The 15,915-nt window shown below is 41.9% G+C and overlaps 1 protein-coding gene across 6 annotated transcripts in view; it reads right to left on the bottom strand.

Annotated features, from left to right (window-relative positions):
* Positions 1 to 391: 391 nt before the first annotated feature.
* The window catches only part of shank3a (SH3 and multiple ankyrin repeat domains 3a), a 161,307-nt gene continuing 145,783 nt past the window's right edge, over positions 392 to 15,915 (bottom strand). Inside the window, exons 18-26 of one of the 6 annotated variants that reach the window (XM_075469687.1) lie at positions 12,225 to 12,305; positions 12,028 to 12,051; positions 11,507 to 11,634; positions 11,117 to 11,222; positions 10,273 to 10,799; positions 7,979 to 10,158; positions 6,140 to 6,186; positions 3,110 to 3,144; positions 1,797 to 1,851 (exon numbers count right to left, since the gene is read on the bottom strand). In XM_075469687.1, the coding sequence (XP_075325802.1) occupies positions 6,141 to 6,186; positions 7,979 to 10,158; positions 10,273 to 10,799; positions 11,117 to 11,222; positions 11,507 to 11,634; positions 12,028 to 12,051; positions 12,225 to 12,305 (3,092 nt within the window). In that variant the 3' untranslated portion in view covers positions 1,797 to 1,851; positions 3,110 to 3,144; position 6,140. The other 5 variants (XM_075469689.1, XM_075469686.1, XM_075469684.1 and 2 more) reach the window with 5 other exon arrangements.

The raw sequence follows: 15,915 nt of genomic DNA, 5'->3' as shown, positions 1-15,915 counted from the left end.
AGGAGGGATGGGTGTCAGCTGGGGTCTTAGCCTCACATTTTGGGATGCCCTTTAGTATGACGGAAGACTGTAAGAAAATAAAAACAGACAACAATTCGTCCAAAACATGATTTAACTCATCATGCTATGGTTCCAGAAAGGGTAACCAGGAGGAACATTATGTACGTATGACAAAATGTTCATTTTTGTATTTATCAACTTTTTTATTATACATACATACATACACATATGTATATATATATATACATATATGTATGTATGGATGTACATATATATTTATATATATATATATATATATATATATATATATATATATATATATATATATATATATATATATATATATATATATATATATATATATATACAAATATATATGTATATGTGTGTGTGTGAGTGTGTGTATAAAACTGGTAGAAGTGAATAAACTATAGGTGTAATAGATTTAAAGATTTCTCTGCTTTCTATACTAAAAAACAAAAAAAAACAGGCGCAGATTAATTTATTACATTTCATCTTTGCAACATTGTCTTTTCTTCTGAAAGCTATATTTGTTACATATATATATATTATTTTATATAATACTTTTATATATATTCATATAATATTCCCTTTGGAAAACCAAAAAAATTGATTATGAAAAAAGCCACGAGTGTTGGTTAAACATTCTCCAAATATAATAGATAGCACACTCTGGGTACCAAGGCAGAGGGGTTTTCTCTCATCGTTCACTTCGAGGAGCTCCACCTCTGGGCTCTAAAGTCTTCGGTTTAAAAATGACAGCAGGTATACAGAAGACAAACCTTTTCAGAGCTGTGTGTTCATCATTGTTAATTTCTATAGAAATGCTTTGAAAGGCAACTTAGCTTTCTGTTTGGAACCAAAAATGTTTTTGTTCCTCCTCCTTTACTCAAACTGCAAGATACAAGGGTGGAGAGAGGTAGAGAGGAAATAGTAAAAAGTGTGGGTGTTACTAAGGAAATAACTGAACTTTTCACAAATCAAAGGATCTAATTGGAGCTCATGTGGGTTCTTCTCAGCAAAAAAAAGACCAGATATCATTTTGAGATCTGATCTAATAGGCTGCAAGCCATAAAGTAATGGCTGAGCAGAGGCCAAGTGCAGGGTGTGAAGTGTCGCTACGGACCACAGGTGAACATATTTAATACAGAACATAAAAGCAGCCAGAGTAAAAGAGGAGGGGTCCCTATGGTTTTTCACATCTTCATCAGCTCTGCACCAGTCTGTCTTCATATCTCTCTGTTGCTCTGTCTCATGGGCAGGGGTCAGCTCTCTAGCAGCTGTTTTAGTGCTCGTTCGATGTTCATACGGTGCCCGACTCGTGTCACTCCTAACTCTGCAAAGTCATCCTTGGTTAGAGCTGGGAGGTGAGAGCCTTCGATCTCATGTTCCTGAAAGCCTGCTCTGTGCTCCCCCAGATTGATGCTCTCCAGCCAGTCTCCAACGTCATATTTGTTCCAAAGGTGGAGTGGTTTTTGATGGAAAGGCCGGAGAGCTAAAAGCGGTGAGCTCAACCCAGGAGAATGGGAAGGTGATGGGGAACGAGAGCGGGAACGGGCGCTGGAGCTCCTCATTACAAAGCGTACCTCTTTAGGCTCCTGCGGTAAACTGAGACTAGAGGACTTAAGGATGGTTTGTGGTGGTGTAGTTGGTGAAGAGGGCATGCCGTAGCCCGAGAATCGTCCAAGGGGGTCGCCCCGATCAGGCGAGCCTGAGCCTGGACTGGGGGTGCGTCTGGTTACAGGGTAACGGCTGCCAGGGCGAATGGTGTATGTGGTTCCATAGCTTCTCTGAGAAATGGTGTGGAGCTCACCTAGGCTGCTGAAAAGTCTGGTGGAGACACAGAGAGAAACAGTTTTAGGAATGTTAACGAATAAGATGAAGGTGAAAAAAAGTAGAAGGAAGAGAGTATTGGGTTATTTGCTAAAACTGGTGACAACAAAGGTTAATAGTTGTTAGATCTAACTAGTTGCACATTCCAAGAAGATAAAAGCAGAAAGCTGAATATACTGATGACATTGAAGACTTTAAGAGATTATTTAGTAAACTGAATAATGATTTATTTATTTGTATATTTTCCACATGAAGAAGTTATGAATAAGTTACTTCCTGTTAAGTCTGCCTCACTAAAATGCTTCTCTGTGACCAACAAATGCAAGCGCCAAAAAAACCCATCAAAAAATGAAATATCCCACTGACCTATTCTGGTTTAAATTGAAACTCTGGATAGTACTAAACTTAGGGCACTGAATTCAAGTACAAACATACAAAAATACACCTGTGCACACACACACACTCATACATACATTCAGACACAGAAGACTGATCCAAAAGTAGAACTTTATATTTACTTTTTAGCATCTCTCCTAATAAAAGAAAAATCACATACTGAAAATATTTACTGTATGGTCAAGGATTACGACGCACATTGAAAACCTGTTCCAATATGGGTACTGTTTCTCTTTGTCCTAATTTAATTGGATAAATGCTTGTTGGAGGCACTGCTCAGACTTAATTAAGTGCAGTATGATAGCCATCATGGGAACAGTCACCAACCAACCCAATCTTATCAATTGTAGCCTGAGTAAAAACAATGGTTTTAACAAAAGTGACATTCTTTAGTAGAAGATATGTGATGCTCAGCACGACTCATTACTCCAGTTTCTTTCATGCCACCAATAAATGATGATTTTTCCACATTTACACACCCGCACATTGTTGAGAAAATGGTAGAGGCATAAATTGTGTCTTGGATGTGAGTATACTACTGATCTAATGGAAGGAAGAGTGGTACAAAAGAGGAATGCATTAGAGATTAAGGCTAACATGAGACTTTTGTCTACTGTGGTGAAAAGAAGCAGAATGAGGGAAGTTGGATCTAAATGTGACAAAGAGTTACAGCAGAAGTGTCTGTTTTAGTCATGCATGTTAGCAAGAGTTACCCATTATCGCTTGTGTGTTGAAATGGATGATATCTAAACTAAAGAGCATAAAGGAACAAAAGTAGCTAAGCAGCACACAGACTGGGAAAAAAATGATCAGACTGCAGGGAGCCAACAGATATGAGATGAGCTCCATGCGCACTTACACAGTCGTCCTGCCCTCCTGGGCGCACAGTCAGTTCTAGACCAATCAGATCAGAGCAGCAGGGCGGAGCATGCAAGGTGAGCAGAGAGAGAGCAATGGGAGAGAATGTTAGCATCACTCCATGAGACGCAGCCTGCCAACCAGACTTAGTATCTGCTTCGGCCTGCTCTGCTTTCTCGGACATGCTTTATGTGTGTGTGTGTGTATATATATATATATATATATATACATATGTATATGTATATGTGTGTGTGTGCATTTGTGAGCTTGTGTTGCTGATGTTTAGCATGACAAAGACAGCAGAGTAGGCTTCAGCACGGGAAGGTCTGACCAGTGGGCTACATGAGAGAGAAATGAGCACACTATTCACATATAAAACACTGCACAAAGAAAAACAAACTCATAAAGAAACAAATAAAGGGAGGGCACATGTCTCTTGACTTTTGGAGTTGCTTTTGTTCCAATTTTTTAAAGGAACTAAAGAATTTCTATACTTGCACATACATGGCAATACTAGCATCTGTATGTGCTGCACTACTTGGCGTACAATGGATATATGCATGCATGTAGTTTGTCTTCAAGAAATAGAAATTGTGTTCTGCTTCATCATGGTTTAAGGAACATATCATGTACACTAAGTAAGAGTCAGGGATCATGGCCATCTTCAACACAAACACTGGAAAACAAAACAAAGTTATGCAGTTTACATAAACAACAAAGAATAGAAAACCAAGGAAAACAAACAAAACTAAATGAGAACCACAATTATTTAAACCACCAAAAGCCATCATATACAGTGGTGGACACAAGAGAGACAAAATACAGTAGTGGGGTTTTTGAAGGGGGACAAAGTGGATGGAATACATGATGCAAGAACATTCTAACTAAGAGTGCTGGGATGCCGACGCTGTACATGAAATGCTCCAGTAGGTGACAAGTAACAAAATGCAGATGCAGAGAGGCAGAAAGGGGAATAATGTTGTGCATGATTATCTTTGTCACAGCCAAAGGAATTAACTGTCAGGATGGAGATGGTGGGAAGGTAAGCCCAAAAGAATTGGGTGTTGTATGATTTGTTGTGTTTGAAATATCATGTTAACCTTTCCCATCCACATTGGCTATTGTGGTAAAAAAAAAAATAAAAAAAATAAAAAATCAATGACCGATGGTTATATTTCACCCACTCGGAAATGATTCCTGTCATCGTTATGTCAGCCACAACATTAAAACCGCTGACAGGTAAGGTGAATAACATTGAAGATTTTGTTACAATACAACATTCTGCTGAGAAACATGATCCTGAAATTAATACCGATGCTACTTTACAGGAGTCACTCAGTGTGGTTGCAAACCAAGCACCTCCCCACCACAACAACAGGACTCCGACTGACAGTAGCGGCCTTTACCCAGCAAGACATTGGGCCCCGGCTCCAGGAACACAACAGAGAACCCTTCAGACCCCAAACAGATCAAGCATTGAAACAATGCACGATAACAAACCACATCCTGGGGGTCCCACCCAAAACACAGAGGACCCAGAAGATTGAATGCCAACATCCCATTGCAAAAAACTACAAGACAAAAAAAAAAAACACCTGCCATCCACGTAGCAGTGACCTATCCAGGTATTGATACAGCACCCCTGAGTGTTCATTGTTGTTTCTGACAGTGGGAGGTTGGCATTGGAGCTTCTGGATCCTAGAAACAATAAGACGTTGTGTGTCTATCCTGATGGGTCCCAGCTACTGTATATGGATGACAGGTAGTTTTGTATTTGTGAATTAATGGTGTACTGTTGGAATCAGTGAGCTTTGAACCCAAACCATTGTGTTAGCAAATTACCAACTAATAATAAACTAAAGGAGCAGCAGAAAACATTTGCAAACACAAAACCATTCATTTCTAGGACAACAGTCACAAAATATTTCTAAAATCAATGCTACATTGAAACAGCAAAAACTAGTACAGCTATGCTGATTAATTCCAGAAAGACTGTTTGCTGTGTAGTTGTGACACCCCTCTTGCTGATGTGAGGGCCGAAAGGCTTATTATGACATCTTCTAAATCTAAAACAAGAATTATCCTTCAAAAATCAGGTGTTAACGTCCAATCTGCCAAGCCATAAACAGGCTGTTTTACACCAAAAGCAAATATAAAGAAGATTAAAAGAGAAGCTCCCACCACTTGTTTGACAATTACTTCATTTGACACTGAGGACTTTTGACAGTCAGTGTTTTGGTTTGTACTTTAGTCATTAAAAAGGCTGGAAATGCATGGGAGGATTGTTTTAACATTGTTAACATAACACACCATTATAGTTCAGTCATGTTCAAATACGTCTTAAAATACATCCTTAAATATTTGGTGTCATCACTGATTACTTCACAATGTAGGATGGTGATAACAAGAAAACTGTTGTTCCTGTTCTTATCAAGTTCCAATCAGTGTTGACTGCAAAGGGCTGTGGATCTGAGGATGTATTGTGTATTATTTGAACAGCGACTACAGGAAACGCAGGGAGGTAGGTACGAGCACAGTTACAGGTTAGAGCTGAAACATGACAGAGTGTAAGATATGAGGAAAGTATTTCATGTTACCTTGTTTGCACCAGTAGTCGATCTATTATACACACACACACAAACACACGCAATACATGTAAAATTAAGTTGCTCAATTTGAACTTTTTGACTATTACTGTCTGCCGTTAACAATGAAAAACATTTGTCAGGAGGCCAGGGAGAATGGCTGTAACTATGGAAACAAGAAGCACCTTCGACTTACACTGGAGCAATGAATGATATAACTACAGTATCTCTAAAACTACTAATTTCTTCAAAGCATAGTACTTTCAGTTCTGCTCTGAAAGACTGTGTTAACAATGAAGGAATCTGATGATGCAAACAGGGTAACAAATGATATTCAAAAGAAAACACATTAGAGGAGAGGTATAAAAAGGGTAGTTATATTTCAGTGGGCTGAGTTCATAGGCTTGTTATGAATAAGCAAATTAAAAAATAAAAATTTGGTTTACCCTAGGGTCTATAACCGAAAGGTTTATTTTCTTCGGTGTCATCACATCTGCAGAAATATAGAGGAATTCATTGTATTGTAAGAAAACCCCAAAAACAAAAACACCATTGTGCCTCAGAGGCTGTTCAGACCTGGTATTTTATGCATCCTGGGTGATCCAATCACAAGTGGAGAGCTCTGGGCAGGGGCAGACTGAACAAAAACTAACTCACTAAATAAATGAAAATAAAATTTGTCCCTTCACGGCCCATTCTCTAAATGAAGAATTTGTCAGGGGTTTGGGCCATTGGAGTCATTTATGCAAGTACAGTACATCTCAAAATGTGCTAATAAAACAAATATTCAGATGTAGTACTTCGCTGCTGCTTGAGTAAAAAAAATCACCACACCTGAGCCCCTCAGTAGAATATATAAATTAACGAAGCAAAAAAAAGCAAAAATTTAAGCAGAGCAGCCATACAGACCATACAACTGTGAATTAAAGGCTAAAGGCTAACAGATCACTGATCCATAAAAAAAGCAGTGCAAAAATGCAAAAATAAAATGACCTAAACTCAACTGGAAGAACATTAATTTCCAACTTTTGCCAACAGCTGGATTTTCCTCAGCCTACAGGAGTAGTTAGTATCAGGATTGCAATGTTGATATACCACTTTTATATAGCAAAATACTAAAATGCTATAATTTTGTACTTGTAGCAAACACAATGTTAGAGCTATTTAGGCCTCGTACTACTCTTCAGGGGCGGACTTTAAGTAAGGTAGGTCAATGTAGTTGTAGACTATTAACAAGCTTATTTCAGCCAGACAGTTACTACACCACATTGAGAGTAGGCCCTATTTCTTTAGCAGTTTTACTTCATCAAACCCATAAAGATTTGTCTTTTAGTTCTCTTACATATGGAAACAAAAAACAATGCCATTTTATGTGTCTCATGCTTCTCTAAATGGCTGCTATCTAGGCTCAAAGAGCCAAAAACAAAGAGAGCCAAATAAGCCTTTTCATCGTCAACCTTACCATGCCACTTGTACTTTGCCTGGTCTTTTGGAAGCTGTTTCTGATGACTTAGTCCAAAACTTTAAATAGAACCTAACATAAGTCATGTGTTCGGCATGTCATCTGGCCAGGTTAACAGAAAGATAGTACAGCCCTCTGTGTGAAAATCCGAAACTTGCACATCCTGGCTTCTAACATCTGTGACAAGGCCCCTTAGCAAGACAATTCTTTTTTTTGCACCTATATTTACACCTGCTTTTAGCACTGTCCACTTGTGATCAATCACCCAGGTTGCATGTTGGCACCAGATCTTCACAGTGCCTCAGATGCTTTAAATGACCTTGCAGTTGCTGTGTTCCAACTTCTTTATGTCAAACCTCTATGTCATATTTATAACGTTGACGTAGATTGGTATATTAACCAATTAACATTAACTTGATATTGTTACAAAAATATTGTTATACAATCGAATGCCAACATTTCTAGTGTCCTTGCACTGTTATAAAAAAATGTCAGTAAATTGCTTCTATATCAATTTCCATATTATATAACACAAGAATGCCATGCCCAACAGAAATACAGCAGGACGTTTTATAGTAGAAAGTGGTGTAAACAAGGAGTAATATAATGTGCTGATAAATGAGAAAAGATTAAAATTAGAGTGTCTAATAACTTGCAACCTCAATCAATTTATATGCCTCCTCACTGAGGCTGAGCACTTGCATTTTCTTCTGCCATAAGTAAAACATAAGAATGCAACCTGATATTATTACTATTATCCTTGTTTCTTTCACTCAGTTTTAAATGCAGTTTTGCAGAAAATTTTTGATTGATATTCTCTTACCTGGCACCTGCCACAGGTGACTTCCTCCCCGGATCAAGTGATGCTCCCAGTGGCTCCTCACCCAGTGACCTAGTGTCTTTATTTAGCTGCTGTAGACGTGAACTGAGCTCTCCCATAACAGATGGTTTTGCACCTTCATCTGCACCAAGCCCGAGTCCCAGTCCACCAAGATTGCCCAAACTCCCGATACCTAACCCCACCCCTGGCCCTCGGGGCTCTATTGGGTCCCCCCACAGCTTGGACCTCCGCTGGAAGAGGTAGCGTGGCTTGGTGGGGGCCAGACCAGTCACTGAGGCAGAACCACCTGCGGGGAGCCCAGCTCCTCCAGCTGCAGCAGCAGCCAGGGCAGCAGCCTGTTGCTGTGATAACAGCTCGCTGTCAGAGCTCTGTTTCAGTAGAGGGTCCCTGAATGTGACGGGCCCTTTACTGCCTCCTACCTGGGACTTGAGACGAGGCTTAGGAGGCACTGGCGGCTTGTCGAGCACAAAAGTCTGCCCGTCGGCATAGGAGGTGTGCGTGGTGTGTGTGTCAGCAGGCTCGCCGCTTTCTGAAGACAATGTAGACATGCTGGAAACTGTGGAGACGGTGCTGGTGGTCTCGAGATGGTGGTCTCGCTCTCTCTCGCTGGAACTGCGTGTGTCAGCCTCCTCCACGCCTGAGTCAGCTGCAGAGCCAGACTCGCCCACCGATGGGGGCTCCAAAGGGTCAGAGGGCTTCCCTGAGACAGCTGTCGCAGTGAGTGGAGGTGGTGGCTGGGGAGGCTGAGGCTGGGAGGGTGTCACAGTTGGGGTTGTTGGGGTTGAGGGAGTTTGGGGTGTGGATGTTGTTGGGATGGCAGGAGAGATGGAGGGTTTAGTAGGGGACACTGGCATACACTGTGCCTGTGCCAGCAGCCCATTTGCAAACTCATCTGGTGGCGGAACAAATCCAATCTTTCGTAGCTCCTCTCTTGTTTCCTCATCACTGGATAATAAAATGGCAGGGGGCAGGGTGACTGTGTAGGGATCCACATCCTCCTCTGAGCTTCCCTGAGCCAGACTCTTCTCTTGTGCAGGACTGGCAGAACGCTGAGTTTGAGGCAGAACCTGGGGCAGAACCTGGGGTTGGGCCTGGGGTTTGGCCTGGGGTTTGGCCTGGATCTGGGCCTGGATCTGGGCCTGGATCTGGGCCTGGGGCTGCGCCATAGTGGGACTGGGAGATTTAGTCCGTGGGCTCTGTGATTTACTGGCCTCTAAGGATTCAGGCACAGATGTTTGTTCAAGTTCTGAACCCATCCCAACAGCCTGGCCATTACTGGTCGCATGGACCATAACTAGCCCTGCCGTCTTCTGCTGTGATGTATCCAAAATACTGATCAACATACTTTTTTTATCCTCTAGTCTCTTTTCCTCCTTCCTTTCCTCTATTCTGGCTTCCATCTCTTGGCGGAATGATATAGGTGATGTTGATGTAGCCCATTGAGGTTTGGTGGGCTGAGGAGCTAAAATAGATGTTGGGGAGGATCTTAATCCAAACCCTGCTGCCTTGGCGCTTTTAGGTGAAAAAGGGGGAGATGTAGTTGCCCTATCTCCATGTGGAGACTCTTTGGTCTGAGTGTCAGTGAATATTACACCATGGCCTACTCGCTCTTGTTTAGTCCGAGGCTCTGGGCTGCTAGTTGGGGACTGACTCTGGGAAGTTAGGGCTCTCTCCCTTGCGGCCAGCGCAAGAGCCAGTGGTGAATTTGGATCCAGAGGCTTTCCTGTAAGTGGATGGATAAAAGTGGTCCCAGTAGGTGAGGGGCTTAGAGCCAAGGCAGGGGGAGGGAGCTGTCCCAACTCTCGGGTCAGCAACCTTTCATCAATAGAGTGAGACTGAGTCAGAGATGGGGCATCGGGGCTAGTTGTAGACGCCCCCTCCATGGTCCCAACAGAAAGGAAGACAGTGGATTTCCTCCGTTCTTCTAAGCGTCGCTCACGATCTTTCACTGCTCCAGCAATTGCAGCTGCAAAGGGGCCCTTACCCTGAAACATCATCTCACCTTGGGCACGCATACGCTCAGCCATCAGCTGCTGCTGGTAGTAGTCTGCACGGCTGGTGTGTGTGAGCCCATGGGTGAGTGGGTGTCGTCCTGAGGGTGAGCTCTCTCTTGAGTGGGCAGCAGCTAAGGCCAAACTAGCCTTTTCTTGTGCATCTTCTACCTACAGACAGACAAAGAAACGCATGTTTGAGGTCAGAGAATTTTCTGTATGAGAGTAGAAAATAAGAAGAAGATGAAAAGCAAAATCAGAAACTGTCACCAACAGGCAACCTACCTGTAGCTGTTTCACCAGGGGACTTTTCTTCCTTTGAGGCTTAGTGGGCGTGTACAGTCCAATACTAAACTGACCCACATTTGCGTAAGGGTTGTCAATAACCCTACCCTTCCTTTTAATTCGCTCAGGTGGAGTAGCAGCGGAGGGACGGGGAATTTCTGTAGGTTCTACAGGTAGATGGGAGGAGTCCTGCAGGATGATCATTGAGCGGGCTTTCTTCTGTCTCTCAATGTGTGTGGCCTGCCGCTGAGCGGCCTCATAAGGCAGGTCCAAGGAGGACGGCTTAAAGCTGGAACGTCCTCCGGGCTCATGGCCCTGACTCTGGGTCCTAGAGGGGGGAGGAGGAGGGCAGAAAGCTGGGGGAGGACCAGTGTCCAGATAGTAGGGAGGAGGAGGAGGTGCCGTTTGAGGAGGCGGAGGGATAGGATGAGGCTGTGAGTGTTCTCGGAGGCTGTCTGTCATAGAAGAACTGCGGGGAAATCTGTGCTCGGCTGCAAGGGCAGACAATCGATCCTCCTCTGTGGCACCTGATGAGAAGAGGTGAAGAGATCACCTTTTTGAGTGAGCTAGTAAGGAAGGGCAACATTATACCAAACAACCAGGTGCATGAAAAATACACTGGGATACATCCATTTAACAATTTGTTCAATATTTACTTTACTACTAAGAGTGTACCTATTTTGATTAAAAACTGTTTGATAATATTATTGAATATTAACAGTGCATATTTACTTTTGAAACGATCTGTAAAGTTGCTCTCCAAGTCTTTTTCTCTAAATATCGAGTTTTAATTTTTAACATTTAATGCAATGTACACACATTAAAGCACAAGTGATTTTCTTACCAAAAGACTTTGTCCGGGACATACCCCTTGGTAGTGGTATGTGACCTCTCTCAATTCCTGGATGTAGCCCTCCGTGTAGAGTCATTCCTTGTCTCTCAAACAGTGACTACAGGACAAAAACAGAATTAACTGTGTAATTAATGACTTTAAGACATTTTTAAGGAATCTTCAGTAAAACTCCTACAAGTTGTAGTTATTTATAGTAAAATCCGTTCATGTAAAGTTGAAATAGAAACGAGCACAAAGCTTTGAATGTGTAAATGTGCGCAGGGCTGCATGTATTGTTAGCCATGTGTTTTGGAGTATGTTGAATGTCAAATGGTGTTAGCATGTATGCCGGCATGATGCAAAGTGCTGCTGGCAGTATGCTGTGTGTGTAGGAGCACTCACACTGATCTCTGCTGGTGTTATTCTCCTGCTGGTAGGGCGTTGCTTGACAGTGGCTGCTCTGTAATCTACCTCTGAGGGCTGAGAACGCAACATAGATTCCTGCGATGCCAACATCTCATCTAGTCTCTCTGTTGAGAAAGAAATGAGCCAGAACTAAATACTAAGACACAAGACCATAGAAAATGCTGTGTCATCATTGCTTACATGGAGGTCACAGGAAACAATGTAAAGGCATCTCTAAAATGTAGCTCTACACTATAGTGCAAAATCTTCCTTTGTCTTTTGTGGTGTTGTGGCTAAAATGGCTAAACTGTCTCAATACATTTCTGTTTTATTTTCTTAGTGGGTCCCAAGAGTTAAAAGAGACAGATAGAAAGGGAAAAACAGAAGTTGAAAAGAGTTTTTCAAGTGGTCCCCTTTTCTGCTCTACCCTTCTAATCAACACTGCTGATTCTGACACATCTGTGATAAATCATCATGATAACGCTCAGAGAAGTGTTAATTTCTTGCCTCAGACTCACCTCCTCTTCTCCTTCGAGCAGAAGCTTGGTGGGAAAAAGATAGAGTCAGCAAAGGAGAGAAAAGGACAAGAGCAAGCCAAAACAATGACTACACTAAAGAAGATACATGGAGTTTTAATGATAAAGCGAAAGCAGAATTATGACAGAGAGGTAAGATGAGAGTGTCGAGTTTACACGCCAATTTTTCTGGCACTCACCCAGTTCCTCTAACTCAGCGGTCATGGACTTGGAGCGAAGTGTCAGGGTGGTACTGGGAGCTCTCTTAGGTGGTGGGGGAGCTGTGGAGACAAGGCATGGTGTTGAGGATGAAGTTGAGGGGGATGAAAATCCTTTGGCTCTGCGACTCAGTGCCCTCCTGGCATCCCCCAGACGACCAGCCCATCCCGTCTTCACTGCTTTGATTTGGTCAAATTCGGATGAACTGGATGCGTCACACTTAGCCAGGACCTTGTTCAGGCCACGGTTGGAGCTCAACTTCTTCATGTTTTTTTTTTCTCTGTTTGCCTGATGACTTATTAATTTGTCAGTCTGTCTTCAAAACTAGCAGTTTTGTAATCTTTGTGCTGCAAGAATATTCCTCTGTTGAGGAGACCATTGATGGTAAATGACGGGTTAAGTCTTCTCCGTAGCATCCCTAGCTTTCGGAATCCTTCCATTAAACACGGAATAACATCGTTGGTCCGCCCTAATAAGTAGAGTGAGTAAAAAGTGTGTGGAAAAAGAGCAGGAGACACTCATCCATCTTACTGTTAATATACTGCCTGTCTGAAATTTAGTGGATGTGCATCAGACAGAAATGCAAAACAACACTTCGGTACACACACACAAGCATATCCTCTCACAGAGAAAAACTCCTTGAGGGCGGACATAATGACATGTGGGCCGACAGACGAGGAGATGACAGTAAATTTAACAGCTAAGGAAAATGATGCGCTGCAGACTTTACATTACCAAAGCTCCTGGGAGCCTTCCAATCCTTCAGCGCACACAAGGCAACTGGGCTGTTACCGTCCCAGTCTAAGCAGTAAATCATGTCTAGCAAATGTTGGGTTCCAAAACAAAATGCAAAGTTATAGGCTTAAAAAAACCTTTAAATAAACACTGCTATTCAGTAAACTGCAAATACTGCAGTGATGTATTTAAAAAATATCAGCAGTAACAGCATACAGCCATGCAGACAGTGATCATAAAGCCACAGTCAGCAGCTGTCTCTAAATGCTACAACCAAGCGAATTTTTCTAACAATACTCCACAACCGAATTAGATCAGCTCACTCTGTCTGAGATCGACCAGCTAACACTCGATGCACCACTGTAGAGCGATAGCTCTCCAAATCCTCCAGATGCCCCAATGGCTAGACCATAACTATCATGCTGTCGTCAGCAGCTGCACATCTGGTGTACATACGCCATCCTGGGTACTGTCCATATCAAACATCTTCATTTCCTCACCAGCCTGCACATTGTGGTGCAGAAGCAGGGATGGAGGAGGATGGAGAAAGAGAGAAAGAGAGAGGAACAGAGACAGGCTCAAATGGAGAGAGAGTGTTGCTGTAATGTAATGCTTAATTCAAACATGCAGTGTAGTCACCATAGCAACGGTGGCAGTAGTGAGGCCACGCATGGTGCAGAGAATATGTGTTTGCTTGCAAGTCTGTGAGTGTCAGCATGTGTTTTTTTGTGCATTTGTCAAAAAGCGAAGCACAATGTGCAAAATGCGTCCCAGAAGAGGAGCTGAGTGGCAGCAGATGGTGTTTAGCACACTTTAGAGGCAACAAAGTGGAAACAGGGGCAGCAGTTGGCATGGTTGTGATAAAATTACATTTTACAATTAAGCTTATATTACATTTTATCTACATTCCATAACACCCAGTACTTCTGGTGTCTGGTCAGCCGCAACATTGTCTTACACAAAACCTCCTTAAAAACCAAGCTGACATTTTTAATAAGTTAGAGAGTTTAGAAGTATATATATATGTAGTTAATGTCACGTTTAAATGGAGTCGGGATGTTTCCACGCTCCTGTTTTATGATTAACAAACTGGCTTCTGGCAGTAGCCTCTTATCAAAGACACAGAAATGAAAGGGGTATTGACCTTTCTTCACCAAAGAGTGAAACATTTTTTTCTCAAAATGTTTCATTACTTCAATTATAAAACTGAAGTTGGTCTGCCGACAAAGACTAAAATAAGTGTCAAGCTTGTTTTATGAAATGAACAGTCTTATCATTTTGGTCAAAACATGTCATATTGTCCATCTGCAACATGGATGATATCTAATGTCGAACAAATAACTGTGATATGGTGACATCGTGGGTGAGAGCAGGGTTTGACAGCAAGAAAAGGGAAAATTTCGAGTAAAGCAGACTCTCAATGGAGGGTGGTGTGGTGGTTTGCGCTTTTGCCTCACAGCAAGAACGTTTCCTGTTAGAATCTGTTGGAATCTGATGCCTTCTGTGTAGAGTTTGCATGTTCTCCCCATGGATGTGTGGGTTCTCTCCAAGTACTCCAGCCTCTCTCTATATTGGCCCTGCAGTAGACCAGTTCAGAGTGAACCCTGACTTTTGCCAAATGGCATCTAGGATAGGCTCCACCCCCCTGCAACCCTGAATTGGATTAAGCGGGTATAGAAAATGGATGGAAGGATGGACCGACTTTCAATAGTCACTTATGAGCTGTTCTCATACATGTTCCTGAAGCTTTAAAGTTTTCTAGACACTTGCCAGAAACTTGTGTCGCATATCTAGATCGTTTGAGATGGACAGTGGGGGACTTCCTGATCCTGCCAGTTTCCAAGTGCTTTTATTAAAGTAAAATGCTTTGTTTCTATAAGTACCACGAAGACGTTTTGTTTTGAAGACTAAAATTGAGAAGAATTTAATTAAACTGAGTGCAAATGGCATTTGCTGCATCTTACTCTTTTCTGCTTGGATGGAGTGGAGATGTCAGTTTGGAGACATCCTATTGCATTGCACTCTTTCTTTAAATCTCGCAGGTTCGTATAAATATATGTGATACATATAAAACTAAAACCAGCAGGTAACCTCGTTCATAATTCTCAATGCGTTTTCCCCTCTGTGGAATTTATCCAGATGCCATGATTGTCTATCATCTCTTGTCTATTACATGTGCAAATGGCAAGTTCAAACAATATCCGTGGAATGCTGTTTAGACATTGTTTAGAGTTGCTGAGTTTACTTGAAAAAAAAGTGCAATGCTGCTCCCCCTAAAAATCCCCTAAGCAACTACCATACACACAATGTCAGAAGTAACCATTGGCACAGTGTACCAAACACGTTTTTCAGCTCACCAGAAAGTTAGTTAATATCCATCTATTCAACGTTGTACCAGTTCACACTTCACATGAACTAGTTCAAAGTTCAGTTCACACAGATTAAAACTGAATTAGTTTACGTTAATTTCTCATTTTTTATCAAATTTTCAAACGTACTCCTCTGAACTATCCTCCTTATAAAGTATATAGTGTTATGGAGCGATATGAAGTAATGAAACATGGGCCCCGCAGCCATCTGAGCAGATGCATACACAACTCTGCAATTAACTCTTTTATCATTAACCATCAAGGTACTCAAAATCCAAATGTTGTAGAAAAAAATGTTTTTACTGTTTAGCCTTTATTTGTTCATTTTCACACATTGATGAGAGCATATTAGCGTGCACTGGCCCAGTGATAAACACTTCAACCTTGCAATTAATATCACTCTAACACAAGGTAACTTCAGCAAAGGGTGAAGAAAAATGCAACTTCAAATCATCTAAAAACAACAACAACAACATGTCATACACTTAACAGAAACTAAGAAAACAGACTGGCAGCTGTCTGACAGTCTGGTGTTCGGAGCACAATATCAAACTCATGGTTAGTAGCA

Source organism: Odontesthes bonariensis, chromosome 7 (assembly GCF_027942865.1).
Source record: "Odontesthes bonariensis isolate fOdoBon6 chromosome 7, fOdoBon6.hap1, whole genome shotgun sequence".
NCBI lineage: Eukaryota > Metazoa > Chordata > Actinopteri > Atheriniformes > Atherinopsidae > Odontesthes > Odontesthes bonariensis.
The sequence above is the reverse complement of the archived record's forward strand: the minus strand, read 5'-3'. Positions and strand labels throughout refer to the sequence as shown.